The sequence below is a fragment of the Ranitomeya variabilis genome, chromosome 2 (assembly GCF_051348905.1).
Source record: "Ranitomeya variabilis isolate aRanVar5 chromosome 2, aRanVar5.hap1, whole genome shotgun sequence".
NCBI lineage: Eukaryota > Metazoa > Chordata > Amphibia > Anura > Dendrobatidae > Ranitomeya > Ranitomeya variabilis.
In genome coordinates, this window is record NC_135233.1 from 491,091,066 (window position 1) to 491,109,778 (window position 18,713).

The 18,713-nt window shown below is 42.5% G+C and overlaps 1 protein-coding gene across 14 annotated transcripts in view; it reads left to right on the forward strand.

Moving 5' to 3' along the window:
• The window catches only part of SYT7 (synaptotagmin 7), a 771,057-nt gene that overhangs the window by 616,613 nt on the left and 135,731 nt on the right, over positions 1-18,713 (forward strand). For all 14 annotated transcript variants that reach the window (XM_077287911.1, XM_077287907.1, XM_077287912.1 and 11 more), the window contains one exon: positions 9,856-9,991. In XM_077287911.1, coding sequence (XP_077144026.1) covers positions 9,856-9,991 — 136 coding nt within the window. The remainder of the gene's footprint in view (positions 1-9,855; positions 9,992-18,713) is intronic.

Below are 18,713 nucleotides of genomic sequence, written 5' to 3' on the forward strand. Positions count from 1 at the left end.
GAGAGTGAGAGAGGCTCGGGAAGTGCTTCCATAGGCTGAGATCACTTCAGCCTCATTTGCATATTGATTCAAATGGCGATTTCTTGGTGACTGAAAAACGCATTTGTTGCGTAAAGGTATTGCTAGACCTGTACTTGCTACATATGCAATCTGGAGGTGAAATCCTGCTGACAGATTTCATTTAAATCCTCATAGAAAATACAACATGCTATGGAATTTTTTAAATCAAAGAAACCCACCCTTATTCCTGTTTAGGGTACTTATATTTTGGTTTATTTAGACTCAGACTGACCCATCAGACTACCATATGGTACAATAGTAGGCGTGGGCTCTGACGCAATCATTTGTACTTCATGCAACAAGCCCCAAAGACCCACCAAGTGACAACCCAGTTTGGAGTCAATCAGTTATCACTAGGGTCTATTTCTTAAGCTGGCCATACACTATACATAGCCTTTCCTTCTGACCCCCGTGCTCTCCCATTTACATACATGCTTGCCTTCAGCCCAGTGTGGATTTGTGCTAGTTGGGAAAAGGGTACAAAACACTTCCAGACACATCTGGCGGCAGAGTATCTACCCTTAGAAGAAAATCAATTGGGCATTGAAATTCAACATGCACAACCTATCTGTTCCCTGACATAATTTGTCAGGGGAGAGTCAGGAGGTCCTCATAAACATTAGATGGTCAGTCGGGCCCAAATAAATTATGATTTTCAGCCTGTTTAATTCTACTATGTATGGGAGCCTTTATAGGCAATTACTCTCATGCCGTAATAGACCTTGTGGTTATGTCCTGTATGGGCAATGGTAACAACAACGTTTTTAAAGCAATTGATAGTGGACATGTCCTGTCCAAATGTAGGGTAGGTCATATTATCTGGTAGATCTAACAAAGCCCAGCAGTAAGTTGGGTGTACAGTAACTGATTGGTAAATGTTTACTCATTGCTGGTCGTTTAGTAGCCTGTTTACTCAGCCAGGTAGACTGAGCTTAATGATACACAATGGACGATCTCTAATAGATAGGCTCCCATTGGCCTCATCAGCAAAAGTTGTCTTAGGCTACGTTCACACTAGCGTTGTGCGCCGCTGCGTCGGCGACGCAACGCACAACGCACGCAAAAACGCTGCAAAACGCACGCAAAAACGCTGCGTTTTGCGACGCATGCGTCGGTTTTTGCCGAAAATCGGACGCAAGAAAAATGCAACTTGTTGCGTTTTCTTGGTCCGACGCTTGCGGCAAAAAAGACGCATGTGTGGCACAACGCAACAAAAAAAAACGCATGCGTCCCCCATGTTAAGTATAGGGGGCGCATGACGCATGCGTCGCCGCTGCGTCGCCGACGCAAACCCGACGCACATTAGCTTAACGCTAATGTGAACGTAGCCTTAACTAGAGCTGAGTGAATTTTTCAAAATTAGGTTCCGATTACAATCAGCGGTGAATACTGGATTCAGTGGGAGTAGAAATAAATGAATATGTTCGGAACCAATCATTAAACATAAATTCGGCACTAATAGGTTAGCAATATGGCATGAATATGTCAGATTCATATTCGCCAACCGATTCCTAACATATTCGCTCAACTCTAGTCTTCACACAGAACAATGTGCTGCCAAGAACAATAATCTTTGTGCAGCACAAAACGCTCGTTGACCTGGTGATCGGCAACCTGTTTAGACTTGAAGCTTATTGTGAAAAAGCGTTCCTAGGAAGGCTCATTTCACGATAATGTTTCAATGAAAATGGACCTTTACGCTGCCTTCCTTTTTACATGTAGATTGGAAGATATTATATATGTTGACAGCCCCAGAACAATGCATTCCTGTTCTGTAGGTGGCACATACTGTAGGTCAAGCACAAAGTCACCCGTGGGAAGTCTTTTGTCTTATTTGTGTACTGAGTATCTAGAATACTTACGATTACGTAATTCCGCACATACAAGAATTCTTTGCAGATATTCATCATTTCAGGCAGAGCTCTTCATTCCAGTTCTGTCAGCTAAATGTCATAAGAAGTCTAAAGGTACCTTCACACTAAGCGACGCTGCAGCGATACAGACAATGATGCCGATCGCTGCAGCGTCGCTGTTTAGTCGTTGTGTGGTCTCTGGAGAGCTGTCACACAGACGGCTCTCCAGCGACCAACGATGCCGAAGTCCCCTGGTAACCAGGGTAAACATCGGGTTACTAAGCGCAGGGCCGCGCTTAGTAACCCGATGTTTACCCTGGTTACCAGCGTAAATGCAAAAAAAAACCACATACTCACATTCCGGTGCCCGGCGTCCGCTTCCCTGCACTCCTCCTGCATCCTGTGTCAGCGCCGAACATCTCCGGCACCTCCCACAGAGCAGAGCGGTGACGTCACCGCTCTGCTTTACGGCCGGCACTTACACAGGATGCAGGAGGAGTGCAGGGAAGTGGGCACCGGAATGTGAGTGTGTTTTTTTTTTTTTTACATTTACGCTGGTAACCAGGGTAAACATCGGGTTACTAAGCGCGGCCCTGCGCTTAGTAACCTGATGTTTACCCTGGTTACCAGTGAAGACATCGCTGGATCGGTGTCACACACACCGATTCAGCGATGTCAGCGGGAGATCCAGCGACGAAATAAAGTTCTGGACTTTCTTCTCCGACCAACGATGGCACAGCAGGATCCAGATCACTGCTGCCTGTCAAACACAACGATATCGCTATCCAGGACGCTGCAACGTCACGGATCGCTAGCGATATCGTTTAGTGTGAAGGTACCTTAACGGTACCGTCTCACAGTGGCACTTTGATCGCTATGACGGCATGATCTGTGACGTTCCAGCGATATCCATACGATATCGCTGAATCTGACACGCAGCAGCGATCAGGGACCCTGCTGAGAATCGTACGTCGTAGCAGATCGTTTGGAACTTTCTTTCGTCGCTGGATCTCCCGCTGTCATCGTTGGATCGTTGTGTGTGACACCGATCCAACGATGCGTTCGCTTGTAACCAGGGTAAACATCGGGTTACTAAGCGCAGGGCCGCGCTTAGTAACCCGATGTTTACCCTGGTTACCATCGTAAATGTGAAAAAAAACAAACAGTACATACTCACATTGCGGTGTCCGTCAGGTCCCTAGCCGTCTGCTTCCCGCACTGACTGACTGCCGGCCGGAAAGTGAAAGCAGAGCACAGCGGTGACGTCACCGCTCTGCTTTGGCCGGCGCTTACACAGGATGCAGGAGGAGTGCAGGGAAGCGGACGCAGGCACCGGAATGTGAGTATGTGTTTTTTTATTTTACGTTTACGCTGGTAACCAGGGTAAACATCGGGTTACTAAGCGCGGCCCTGCGCTTAGTAACCCGATGTTTACCCGGGTTACCCGGGGACTTCGGCATCGTTGGTCGCTGGAGAGCTGTCTGTGTGACAGCTCTCCAGCGACCACACAACGACTTACCAACGATCACGGCCAGGTCGTATCGCTGGTCGTGATCGTTGGTAAATCGTTTTGTGTAACGGTACCCTAACACTACTGTGTACAATTGTCTGGTACATTCATTCAACACTTTGTTGATTTATAGTTAGTTTCGGAGGGGAAAAATATTTGGACCATCACCTATTACACCACGGTAAAACAGATGTGGGTAAGGGCTATACGATGTTAGTGCAAGTGCCAAGCAACTGATTTAGAGGAAAATCAGATCACAGGATTTTATATGAGGCTTGGATATTCATCATGAGAATATAGTTCTACCACTTTTCAAATCTCTATATAGGCAGAAAATGAATATTGTGTTACAGTTTGGAAAATAATATTCAAGAAATATGTTGCAAAGCATAAGTAGGTTCAGAGGGAGCAAAATAATACATTGAATGAATGAGTGATCTGCATATATATATATATATATATATATATATATATATATATATATATATATATATATATATATATATTTAAGAAATACAGTAAATGGGTAATATAGTAATTTATTTAATGGTCACTGTTATCTAGTTCTCAAAAACAGTTTCCACTGAAGTTGATTGAATCTTTTGAAGTTCATTTTTGCCAGATTTGATTAATTTTTCCCTAATACTTGATTTGTAGCACTGCAAAGTATCTGAAAAATATGTGTGGTACTATCTGTGTTCTACTAGGATTACATCCAACTATTTTCAGCTCTTTAATGCAAGCACAGCCTTGTCAATGTCAAAGTGAATTTGCCATTGAAACAGATGGTAGCCCGGTAATAACCAACAGCTCATTTAATACTAGAGCAAACTAACAAACATTTCATGTTTTTAAAATTGAAATATGATCCACAAATGATCAGACAGAGCATTCTGCGCAGAAATCTGCCTCAAACTGACCGTGTCACTGTCAGAGGTAACAGCATCCAAACTGAGACAAGTGATATGCCATATATTCCATAATGGGCTCTGCTTTTTCCTCACTAATATGCTTGTGGGAGGCCAAGAAGGCCAATTGTGACCTGCATTTGTTATGCCTCCAACAAAATTAATGCTAGCCTGTCCATTGCCATCGCATCTTTTATTTTTTACCATACATTTTGTACAAAGCTTTAATTAACTTTTGACAATCTTTTCAATTCCTTCCCAAAATGAGGCAGTTGTCCTTAGTATAGATATGGCAAGTACATTTGTCAATTTGGACTAATAAAACAGGTATATAAACAGATACGCACAGTTAAATGTCTACATTTTATTTTTATACTTTTTTAACAAAATTAAACTCCCTTCGAAAAAATGATGTAATAAGAAATGCTTGGTAGGTGCACGTCCAAACTTGCCAACGCCTGGTACAATGCATAAAAGAAACAGGAAAGAGAGTGGTGATTCCCAGGCGCTGCCAAAAACTGCTAACAATGGATATGCATAATTGAATTTGGATCTATATTAATACAATGCATTTCAGAATCGGGTTGAATCCTTAAGGTATTTGGGGGGGCGCTTTATTGTGGCATGGACAGATGTAAAATTTGACTAGTACTAAGGATGCACAAAAAAAATAGTTTGAGATGGACACTTTGTTAGACAGACAGATTTAAATGTCTGGATTTGGGGAATTTTCTTTTGTATTTAGGAAATACACCATAAATGTAAAAACTCTGTAAGTCACTTGTGAAAAGCAAGCACACCTTCTCCGACACTGATTTCAGATTTTTTTCAGTAAAAAAAAATTGTGCTGTCTTGCTGCTGCTTTCTTTTGCATTAAGAATGAAATAAAGAAATGTGTAATTGTAATTCAAATGCATAATGGCAATGCCAGCTGCGCCATATCACTTATCAATCTTAATGAGTCTGCCACTGCTGCTGGCACCTCTCCAATCTCTCTTTCCACCTATTAATTAAATTTCTATATTATTAGCAGTATTAGCAGACTACTATTCTCTTCCTCAGTCCTGCAGCTTTACATAACATCTGGAGTATTTTACTAATGTTTTAGGGCTTTCTCTTCCTATCTCGATTGCTGAGCTGTGAACTCACCCAAAAATGGCTGCTGTGTTTCCTGTCTCAAGTTTTATACAGCCTACGATAGTCCCTACACCAAGTGATGTGATAGCTGCAAGGCATTATGGGGAGGCCTGCACAGGTCAACCTTCTGTAGCTGATGCAGTCTTCAATCAGCAGGCGTTTATTTGGTAATTTTCATGAATCTAATCACAAATTGTTTGCATTTGCCGGGATTTGTGAATTAGAAAAAAAAAAATTAAGTTTGATTTACATCAAATTTATTCACTCATCTCTAGTTTCTGCAATAACATAAAAGGGATTCTTCACTGTAAGAGCAGTGAGATTGTGGAACTCTGCCAGAAGTTACATAATCATGGGTAATTCATTGAGTTCGGAGTTGATAAGGACCCTGGGAGTGTGATAATATTACATATTGTGGTTAATAGATTGTTGGAGATGGGTTGTTGATACTGGGATTTATTCCGATAAAATGTTTGGAATTGAAAAGGAAAACTTACTATGTCAATGTGCAAGGTTTTGCCTTTGGACAATAAATTGAGATAGAACATAGAAAAACATAGAAGGTACAGATAAGTCTCCGACGCGTTTCGAGTCAATCCAGATTAACTTGAAACACATCAGAAAACTTCTCACAAGTATTCCGGTCAGTATTTTGCATCACCATTTGTAAACTAGAACAAGAAGTAAATCCAAAAGATAAAAAAGGTACAAATTGGTCCTTTTACTTTTTTCCTGTGGCATTTTCACTCTTATTTTTGGATTACAAATGCTAACAACACACATAATTTCTTGCCATCTAAAAAGCGAGTTTACGTGCAGTGCTATGTGTATAAAATAGTCAATTAAGTAAACTATTGTTTTATTGTTTACAGTTATTGTACGGTACACCTTCGCACACAATGTAATTTTTTTATTGCTAATTTACTTCCTAAATAGGAAATTTTCTAAATATTGTTCATTTAGAAAGAGAGGCGGAAGTATCTAGAATCTCAGGGACTGTAGATAAAGTCAAAGAGAACAGCACATGAAGAGGAAATAATTAAAATGGGAAATAAGTGCAGGATAGAAGCTGTCCTGATAAATGAGGGAATGAAGATGGCAGCATTCTGGATCCAGCCTGTATTACTGGTAGGGAAACTCACAAGATAAAAATCTGAAATTTGGGTTATGCTGCAAACGGCATACTATCGAGTCTGAAAATAAAAGAGTGAAAGAAGATTGTGGACTGAAATTTAGTGCAATGTTATTAACTAAAGGTAACCACTAAAACATGTCAAATGTCTCCACAGCCTTTGACTTAGGTGATTGCAAGGAGGTGGTTGGTGTGTGTGTGTGAGATGTCTTATCTCCGCCAGTATGAATGTTTCAAGGCTGAAATTTTCTGTGCGTCTGATTGTGCCGGCGAGGACTTTATTAGTGAGCGTGTGTCACATGTTGGCTTCTTTGTCCCTGATCCCTGCATTCCTCACTGTTAATTCTGCCACTTCTCTGTAGATCACGCTCTATAATTGGGATGTTTCTACCTTTCTATTGCTATGTTTTCTTACGATCTTAGCAGCTTGCGAATAATTTATTATTCATAACGGCTCGAATGCTAATCCCTCCCTAAAAATCTAAATGTACTTACGAAACCCCTCTAGACCACTGGTAACGCACATACTGGCCTAGTTTGCACATCTCAAATGTAAATCTACCACCTCCCAGGGAGCATATCTCATGGAACCCTCTTTAACTACTCCTCAATAGATATTTCTATAACATTGGCCTAGATTCATCAAACCTGGAGTAGGAACATGTCACAAAAACCCTACTCATCTATGAAGGCAATGTACAATAACGCAAAGAGTAATTCTAGACCAGTTCTGGATTTTGCTTGGGTTATGCTTGGCCTAACATACCCTCCATGTTTAATCTGTGTCTTATTTTGCAGCCTTGAATGTTGCTTTTTCAATGTTAACATGTTTGTCTGCTGCTCTCTCCGTGTCTGCTCTCTACCTCGCCGGTTTCATGCCGGTCATATTCACTAACGTTGACCTCTCTCTCATACAGCTGTCTGTGCATCTCCCCTTATTTCTCACTGCTTTATCCCCCACCCAACCCTTTCCAACTTTTCTCATTCGCCTGGATTTTTAACAGTGCCGAGATCCTTTTAGCCGCTGGCTTTGTGATACACCAGTGCTGAATCCTAATTTTGTGTAACCCCATGTCTCTCTTTCTCTTGATCTGTATTCACTGTATAAGCCGGTCTTTTCTCCATGTGCTAGTGCTCTGCATGCAGGGTCTGCTGCTTCTGTCCTCCTACCTTTAATGATGTCTCTGCTGACCTCCTCACCAGTGTCTAACCTCTGCTCCCTCACTTCACTCTTTTCCTTTCAGGGGGACTTTGGAACCCAAAAGACTTTCTCAAATTGCAACCCAATTTAACTGTACAAACAATTTTTTTTCTGACAATGCATATATATGTACGTATACATATATATGCCCTCTGTAGTTGAGATACCTAAGGGAATGTGCTAAAATGTGACTGCAGTAGACCTACATTTTACATGCTTGGAAATTTACCTGGATGGACCATGGATTGTTCAGTTCAGTATGCACACACAAGGCACAGGCAGCACTAGTTTTCCCTAATGGTTGAATTTATTATTCGATTTATTCCAATTTTGTAAAATTAAATAGTGTAAATTATCTCATACACCATATGTGGGCTACACGTTGCAGGATTCAGTGGGAGGGGGCACTGCCGACAACATTTCCACAAAGTTAAAGCCCAAAAAATGGCACTAAAACAGCGTAACTCTACAGAAGCTCATAAGAGGTAGTTTATTTTCCCATAATAAGACAGCCCAAAATGCATCAAATGTATTAAAACTTTGGCCTGCTCAGCAAGATCAGTTCACTGCATTTAAACAATCGGAATAGATCATACCCTTTATCAGTGCCAAGAAAGAGGTTGCAGATCGGCTCAGAGAGTAAAAGTAATGTACATAAATTAAGTGTAGTGCACAGATCTTACTGAGCAGCAGATGGAAGGTGCTTCTAAAGAAAAATAAGGTTTAACGAAACCCATATGCCAAAATGATTTATAGACCCAAACACATACTTTTAAGTTAAAAAAAAAATGTTCCCAAAGATAGACGACTCTTTTTAGAGGCTTCTATTAACTGCTGCTAAGTCAGATCAGTTCACTGCATTCAAACAATCTGTATGGGTCATACACTTTATCGGTGCTGAGAAGGGGTTGTAGATAGGCTCGTAGAGGAAAAGTCATGTATAAATTAAGTGCAGTGTATGGATCTTACTGAGCAGCAGATGGAAGGTGCTTCTAAAGGAGCACAAGCTTGGCGTTGAAACAGCACTGCAGCATTCTATTTTGGAGAGTATTTTAAATATGAAAATGACAAAACTTTATAATTTTGCACATCCATAGATTAATTACTGATCCATAGATTAGTTATTCTTTAAAGGCTTTCCTCAACTACACATTAATAGAAAACTAGTGTCTGAGTACAGAGCTAATGATATGGCTATTGTAGAGTCTACAACCACCAATCTGGACTATAAACCCTGACAACTTTGTGTACAGTCATGTGTCAAGAATAAAAAAATCCAAAGGGGTCAGAAATAAAATAATAAATGTCATAAAGATGACTAAATATCTTCTGAAATAAGGACATCTGGATTGGCCAGCATTTTTAATCTGGACGCAATACATCAGCACAGATCTTATGTGGTGTGTGACCTGCTGCATTGAACAGCTGAGCCTTGTGACTCCTAAATGTAACATACAGTAGGGAAACAAAAACCATGTTAGACTATATGACTGAATAAACCCAATAGATATCGCCAGCACGGGGGGCCATGGCTTGGAAGCTGCCATATCCAGAAAAACAAAAAAGCCTCTAGGGTTTGTTATATCAGTAAATCCCTGACAGTCAGTCATGTGTGCGTGACTGCCAGGGCAAGGGCTGACATAACAAACCTTGACAGATTAGAGGAAAAAGAAAAAGAGGAAATACATAAACTATCAGCGTAAATTATACAGTATGCCTTTATATTAAGAAGTTCTACATAGCTAAATATTCGACACATTCACGTTCCCATTTCTAATGGCTAGAGATAAATTGGCCTTTAAAAAAATGAAAAGTCCCCGTGTATATATAGTCCATCACTCATTTCATGCCTCCCCAGACCAGGCTTTCAATAAACATCTGCTAAATGTCACAGCATGTATAGCTTACTGACTGGTTTACTGCGGAAGGTCAACTTGGGAGAACTCCAATACCCTCTCAGGATCAATGGCTGATGGCTTCCATTAATTCACTTCCCAGGCCAAGGCATGCCAATAAAGAGCAACTTTTAACGTGTTCTTTTTTTCTTCTTTAAGATTACCAGCAGGGGCCAAAACGACAAATACATCAGTGGTCCCGGGACAAGCGCAACCAGAAGAAGGTGACAAAAAAGCAGACCAGCGTTCTTCAGTGTCAGACCTTGTGAATTCCCTGACCAGTGAGATGCTCATGGTGAGTACTTTGCCCCCATCCTTGTTAATTGCCTACATACAAATGTGCAGACCCGAATTTATGTCCCAGGAGCCCTTGGACTCATTTATCACGTAGACCCACCTTAAAGGTGTTTTATAATAATAAAGGAGGTAATACTGCTACCCTACGAATACCCTGTGTCAACACAAACCCAATTCCCGCTGGTCTCTACTTCCTGATTCCATCTCGACACACCACAAATGGTGAGAAATGTCCATTTAGCCAATCACTCGTTCAGGCGGGTCATCACAGAAGAACAGGTGGCAGGAAGGTGGCTCAGTGGTTAGCATTGTAGCCTTGCTGCGCTGGGGTCCTGAGGTCAAATCCCACCAAGGACAACATCTGCAAGGAGTGTGTGTGTTCTCCACGCGTTTGTGTGGGTTTCCTCCGGGTTCTCCGGTTTCCTCACACACTCCAAACACATACTGATAGGGAATCTAGATTGTGAGCGCCAATGGGGACAGTGATGATGATGTCTGTAAAGTGTAGAGGTATATAATATCGCTATATAAGTGAAATAAAATCAAGAAATGGGGGCGTAGAGAAGGCAGCAGGAAATATAGACCATCGCAGCTTGGGTATATGTCGGAACTAGAGATTTTTGGGAGAGTGTGAGTATTGCTTCTTTTACTTGTGTTAAGCAGTATTAACCCTTTGAAAAAGAAAAAACACTTGGATTTATGTATGACTTTAAAATGTTAATCTACCCTGTCCACCTTTCACAACATTCAATATGGGTCCCAGCCTTGTCCTTCTGTCCTCATAGGGCATCCTCCTGTCACCCCTTAGCACTGTGTGTGCCCTATTAAACATATAAATACCCATCATTTACATATTATTGCATGTTGTCCTGTGTGTATATACTATATATATATATATATATATATATATATATATATATATATATATATATATATATATATATATACCGTATATATATATACACAGTAATATGTACAGATACTGTACCTATAGGTAAATGTAGCACTGGCCAAATTAACTCCTGCTGTTCTAGCGACGTGAACAATATGGAGGTCACCCTGACAGTCCTCAGTGTTCCTAGATTAATGCTGAATCAATAGTCAGTCACTGAAAAAAAATGAAGTAGAGGGAACTGATTTGTTCTTGGCGTAACTCCAGACCATACAAAGTAGAATAAAAATTCTAAAAAGTAAAAAAAAAAATAAAATAGAAAATATCTGTATTAAATCTTTTGAAAAGTTAACAAGACAAATAGGAGGTGGAGAAAATGAACTTAAAGAAGACAGGATAATAGCAGTGGAGGGATTAGTACAGTTCTATACCTCCAGAAAAGCCTGTGAGTGACAGTGAGTGTGGGCGCATGTGTGGGTAAACCTGACTTACCGGTAGAAAAAGACTGATTTGCCCAGTTCTTACTGAACTATTAGTGATAAAATTATTAGTGGTAAGAGTATTGGTTATTTGCAATATTTGAAGGACAAGACCTTGTTTCTGATGCCCACTGGTAAGGGACAACAAACATCATGTTAAAGGCTTGTGCACATGGCCTTATTTTCAGTCCCAGTGCGATCCGACAAGGCATCGTATGTATCACACTCAGACCAATGTTTTTTTATGGGACATGCCCAATTTTTTCCTAGAGCCAAATCTGTCCAAGTTAAAAAATCACAGCATGCCCGATTTCCATCTGATATTCAGTTTGCACTCGGCCATGTGGGGCACTTCGGCTATATCTGCCGATGCACCCCTGACCGCCAGGCCCGTTTTGGTCATGCTGGGGTTAACTCATTGCAGTGACTTGTGTGTGCCTGGTGTGCTCTCTCTTCCCAGTATGGGACCCTCCCCTTCCTTATAAAGCTGCAGCAACCTGGCTTCCTGTCTCCTCATCTGAGATCCAGAGCAGGTTCTCCCACCCTTTCACCCTAGGTGTTTGTTTGCATAAGTAAAAGTCATGGCAGGTTGATGGTGCCAAGTATCCTTTGGAAGGCAATCTTGCCCCCGGGGGACCGGGGGGGCAAAGTGCTTCATGGCAAGTTTATAGGCCTCGGGTCGTATGTTAAAGAGTATGTGCACACGTTCAGGAATTTTCGCGTTTTTTTCGCGATAAATACGCTATAAAAACGCATAAAAACCACATACATATGCATCCTATCATTTAGAATGCATTCCGCAATTTTTGTGCACATGATGCGTTTTTTTCCGCGAAAAAAAAACGCATCGCGGTAAAAAAATGAACATGTTCATTAATTTTGCCGGTTTTTCGTGTTTTTCACGCTATACTATGCATTGGGAAAAACCGCCAAAAAAAAAACGCAAAAAAACGCATGCGGATTTCTGGCAGAAATGTCCGGTTTTTGTCAGGAAATTTTTGCAAGAAATCCTGACGTGTGCACATACCCTAAAGCTGTGACCGACCCCTGCCAAAAAACAAAACTAAGTTTTGTTTACTGATCTTAAAAGAAAATTAAAGAGTTTCAAGTTGATGATTGTTGTGTCAGTCATTGCATGGGAGCTTCTGGTGGTTGGTTCGGGTCTCGGCGGTCTGCAAGTCATTGAGTCCGTGGGGAAAAAACGGACTGCACCCAGATAAGATCCGAGTGTGGTCCGATTTTCACGGACTGATAGAATGGAGAAGATGGAGACAAATTTTTCTCCATTTTCTCAGGATCACACTATGATCACACACTTATTTCACTGTGATCCTTGTAGGATTAGCGTAATCAACCAGATTCTCTCGGATGAGAGAAAATATGACTGTGTTACCCTAGCCTAAATCTGACGGATGGATTCGCTTAGTCTACCTGAAAGAAAACCTGTCACTTGCTTCATGCTCCCAAACCACAGGCCACTTGAATCAGAGCTTGGCTCCACTATTATGTATTGTACGATATGGTTTATATGACCACAGCCAAGACTAGTCTGGTCCGGCACCCGTCCGTGTTCTAACTGTGATGCCCCTTGTGATTGACCAGTTTCTGACTTTCTAGTGCAGACAGAGTGTGATTCATGTTGTCTGAGGGACGGGCATCGTGAACGAGAACAACCTCTTTAAATGTGCCCACCAGGCCCTTGGTAGAGATGATGAAACTTCTATTCACGTTTTGAAGAATGAATGGAAAATGGACTTGGTAAAGGTTTCGTTCATCTGTATTCATGGCAGAATTCATTCACTGGATTACAGATTTGCAGAGAATCACAGCGATTTGCATAGAATTTTTAACAATTCACTCATCTCTAGTGGTCAGCAAAGAATCTATGGTGTAGAGGGGTAATTAGTCCGATGGGGAATCTGAAACCTGAAAACAATAACAAGCAATTCATCTTTTTCCTGATATGAAGCTATTTCTAGAATAGTGGATGCAGATAGTGTTTCTGCAGCATTGATAAAACAGATTAAATATCTCTGGGATGTGAAATCCAAACCAAGCTGTGGAAAACTAAATGCATTCATTTTCAGCCATGATGAGAAGCAAACTGTACGTGCCAGATCTCCATAAGTAGCATTCTGCGAGGGTTCGCTAAATGATATGCGGAGTATTTTATAAATTCTACATTTCTTAACATCCTATTAGTTATTTGTGGTTAATGAAGCTGGAAAATGTAAAAAATGGTTGAGTTGTATGGGCCCCAAAGCTGATTGTGGACCCGGGCCCTGTACCTAATCTGATGCACAAGCCTCAGTGGTGTTGTCATGTTTTGCTTCCCCCCCAAATGCGTGACTTCACTCTATGTGACTACACACTTATTAATCCTCACATCGTGCATAGTGCGCACGGTAAGGATTCTCCAGTGCCCAATCCGTGTTGGGAACTTGACCATAAGTATGTGATTTGCATACTGACACATGCCGACTAGACGACCCGGCCTCACTCTATGCAAGTGTAAATTTTTGGTGATTTTATTACAATTCATATTTTCACTGTGCAAAAAAGCACAACATCGTACAGCTCCAGCAAAGTAAATGGGATTTATAGAAATCTGATGCCCACTGTGCTTTTTCTACGCTACGTAAACTGACCTGGTGAACTTTTGAAATTTTCAACATGTCGATTTCTATTGCCATTATGCTCAGTTTCATGTGCAGATTTCCCCCCCTAGAATTACATTAGATGTGTTATGTGCAGGACTCGCATCGGACCAGCAGAAGCTCAGTCACAGACGCACTTAGCGCAAGTAATTACTGCTAGGCAAGTGTTATGATCCCAATGGCAGAGGATCTCTGATATTCCGGCAAGATAGCAAAAATATAAATACTGCTCTAGGGAGGTGGAAACTGGGCTAACCGCATACCTGATCCTGACACAAACAACTAAAAGTAGCCGGTGAACGTGCCTACGTTGGTTCTAGACGTCTCGAGCCAGCCGGAGAACTGACTACCCCTAAAGGGAAAAAATAAGACCTCGCTTGCCTCCAGAGAAATTGAACCCCAAAGATATAGAAAGCCCCCAACAAATAATAACGGTGAGGCAAGAGATGAACGTAGAGATGAACTAGATTCAGCAAAGTGAGGCCCAATAGTCTAGATAGCAGAAAATAGATAGTGGACTATGCGGTTAGCAGAAAACCCTACAAAACATCCACGCTGAACATTCAAGAACCCCCACATCGACTGACGGTGTGGAGGGAGAATATCAGCCCCCTAGAGCTTCCAGCGAGTCAAAAATCAAATGTAAAGCAAGCTGGACAAAAACACTGAATAATGCAAACGATCCAAATTGTACAAAACAGACTTAGCTTTTCTTGCATGAGGCAGACTGAAAGGAATCCGGAGGAGACCAAATAGGTCTGGATACAACGATGCCAGGCAAGAGACTGAGTCCAGAGGAGACTCAAATAGGAAACACCCGCTGCTTAACGACACAGCTGGAGCTCAGGCCTGCAACAAGACATACCTAACACAATACCGTTAGTGACCACCAGAGGGAGCCCAGAAACACAGTTCACAACAGTACCCCCCCCTTGAGGAGGGGTCACCGAACCCTCACCAAGACCCCCAGGGCGATCAGGATGAGCAGCGTGAAAGGCATGAACCAAATCAGCCGCATGAACATCAGAGGCGACAACCCAGGAATTATCCTCCTGACCATAGCCTTTCCACTTAACTAAATACTGGAGTTTCCGTCTAGAGATACGAGAATCCAGAATCTTCTCCACCACGTACTCCAACTCGCCCTCAACCAAAACCGGGGCAGGAGGCTCAACAGCAGGAACCATAGGCACCACGTACCGCCGCAACAAGGACCTATGGAACACATTATGAATAGCAAAAGACGCTGGAAGGTCCAAGCGAAAAGACACCGGGTTAAGGATTTCCAAAATCTTATAAGGACCAATAAAGCGAGGCTTGAACTTAGGAGAGGAGACTTTCAAAGGAACATGCCGAGAAGACAACCAAACCAAATCCCCAACACGAAGTCGGGGACCCACACCGCGGCGGCGGTTGGCAAACCGCTGGGCCTTGTCTTGTGACAATTTCAAATTGTCCACCACATGGTTCCAAATCCGCTGCAACCTATCCACCCCAGAATCAACCCCAGGACAGTCAAAAGGTTCAACCTGACCCGAGGAGAAACGAGGATGAAAACCAGAGTTGCAGAAAAAGGGTGAAACCAAGGTGGCAGAACTAGCCCGATTATTAAGGGCAAACTCGGCCAGTGGCAAAAAGGTAACCCAGTCGTCCTGATCAGCAGAAACAAAACATCTCAAATAAGTCTCTAACGTCTGATTAGTTCGCTCGGTCTGGCCATTAGTCTGAGGATGAAAAGCCGACGAAAAAGACAAATCAATACCAATCTTAGCACAAAAGGATCGCCAGAATCTGGACACAAACTGGGATCCTCTGTCAGATACAATATTCTCAGGGATGCCATGCAAACGAACCACATTCTGAAAGAACAAAGGAACCAAATCAGAGGAGGAAGGCAACTTAGGCAAGGGCACCAAATGGACCATTTTAGAAAAACGATCGCACACCACCCAGATGACAGACATCTTCCGAGACACCGGAAGATCCGAAATGAAATCCATGGAAATGTGCGTCCAAGGCCTCTTCGGGATAGGCAAGGGCAAAAGCAACCCGCTGGCACGAGAACAGCAAGGCTTAGCCCGAGCACAAATCCCACAGGACTGCACAAAAGAGCGCACATCCCGCGACAAGGAAGGCCACCAAAAGGACCTGGCCACCAAATCTCTGGTACCGAAAATCCCAGGATGTCCCGCCAACACCGAAGAATGAACCTCAGAAATAACTCTGTTGGTCCATCCATCAGGGACAAACAATCTCTCTGGTGGACAACGATCAGGCCTATCAGCCTGAAATTTTTGCAGCCCTCGTCGCAAATCTGGGGAAATGGCAGACAAAATTACTCCCTCTCTGAGAATACCAGCCGGCTCAGAGACTCCCGGAGAATCAGACACAAAACTCCTAGAAAGTGCATCAGCCTTCACGTTCTTCGAACCAGGTAGGTACGAGACCACAAAGTCAAAACGGGAGAAAAACAACGACCAACGGGCCTGTCTAGGATTCAGGCGCTTGGCAGACTCGAGGTAAATCAGATTTTTATGATCAGTCAAGACCACCACACGATGTCTAGCTCCCTCGAGCCAATGTCGCCACTCCTCAAATGCCCACTTCATGGCCAACAACTCCCGATTACCAACATCGTAGTTCCGCTCAGCAGGCGAACATTTCCTTGAAAAGAAGGCGCATGGCTTCATCACGGAGCCATCAGAACTTTTTTGCGACAAAACAGCCCCTGCACCAATTTCAGAAGCATCAACTTCAACCTGGAAGGGAAGAGAGACATCCGGCTGGCACAAGACTGGCGCTGAAGTAAACCGACGCTTCAGCTCCTGAAAGGCCTCCACGGCCGCAGGAGACCAATTCGCAACATCAGAACCCTTCTTGGTCATATCCGTCAAAGGTTTAACCACGCTGGAGAAATTAGCGATAAAACGACGGTAAAAATTAGCAAAGCCCAAGAACTTCTGCAGGCTCTTAACAGACGTGGGCTGAGTCCAGTCATGAATGGCACGGACCTTAACTGGGTCCATCTCCACAGTAGAAGGGGAAAAAATAAAACCCAAAAAAGAAACCTTCTGTACCCCAAAGATACATTTTGAGCCCTTCACAAATAGAGCATTCTCCCGCAAAACCTGAAACACCATCCTGACCTGGTTCACATGGGACTCCCAATCATCAGAAAAAAACAAAATATCATCCAGATAAATAATCATAAATTTATCCAGATATTTCCGGAAGATGTCATGCATGAAGGACTGAAACACAGAAGGAGCATTAGATAATCCGAAAGGCATCACCAGGTACTCAAAATGACCCTCAGGCGTATTAAATGCCGTTTTCCATTCATCTCCCTGCTTTATGCGCACAAGGTTATACGCACCACGAAGATCTATCTTGGTGAACCAACTGGATCCCTTAATCCGAGCAAACAAATCAGACAACAATGGCAAAGGATACTGAAATTTAACAGTGATCTTATTCAGAAGACGATAATCAATACAAGGTCTCAGAGACCCGTCTTTCTTGCCCACAAAAAAGAATCCTGCACCAAGAGGGGACGAGGATGGGCGAATATGTCCCTTCTCCAAAGACTCCTTTATATAACTCCGCATCGCGGCATGCTCTGGCACAGATAAATTAAAGAGTCGTCTCTTAGGAAACTTACTACCAGGAATCAAATCTATAGCACAATCACAGTCCCTATGAGGAGGAAGGGCACTGGACCTGGCCTCATTAAATACATCCTGTAAGTCTGACAAAAACTCAGGGATCTCAGAAGGAGTAGAAGAAGCAATAGACACCAATGGAGAATCGCCATGAATCCCCTGACACCCCCAACTAGACACAGTCATAGCTTTCCAATCTAAAACTGGATTATGGGCCTGTAACCATGGCAGACCCAAAACGACAACATCATGCATTTTATGCAGTACCAAAAAACGAATCACCTCCTGATGTACAGGAGTCATGCACATGGTCACCTGCGTCCAATACTGAGGTTTATTCTCTGCCAATGGCGTAGAATCAATTCCTCTAAGAGGAATAGGATTTTCCAAAGGCTCCAGGACAAAACCGCAGCGCTTGGCAAACGACAAATCCATCAGACTTAAAGCAGCACCAGAATCCACAAAAGCCATAACTGAGTAAGAAGATAATGAACAAATTAAAGTCACAGACAAAATAAACTTAGGCTGAAAAGTACCAATGGCGACAGGATTAACTTTTTTCTTTAAACGTTTAGAGCATGCTGAGATAACATGTGTTGAATCACCACAGTAGAAACACAACCCATTTTGACGTCTATGATTTTGTCGCTCGGCTCTGGTCAGAATTCTGTCACATTGCATAGAATCAGGTGACTGTTCAGACAGCACCGCCAAAGGATTATCAGATTTGCGCTCCCGCAAACGTCGATCAATTTGAATGGCTAGAGCCATTGAATCATTTAGACCTGTAGGGATAGGAAACCCCACCATCACATCTTTAATGGCTTCAGAAAGACCATTTCTGAAATTTGCGGCCAGTGCACACTCATTCCATTGAGTAAGCACGGACCATTTCCGAAATTTTTGGCAATATACCTCAGCTTCGTCCTGACCCTGAGAGATAACCAGCAACATTTTTTCAGCCTGATTTTCAAGATTAGGCTCCTCATAAAGCAAACCAAGTGCCAGAAAAAACGCATCAACATTCACC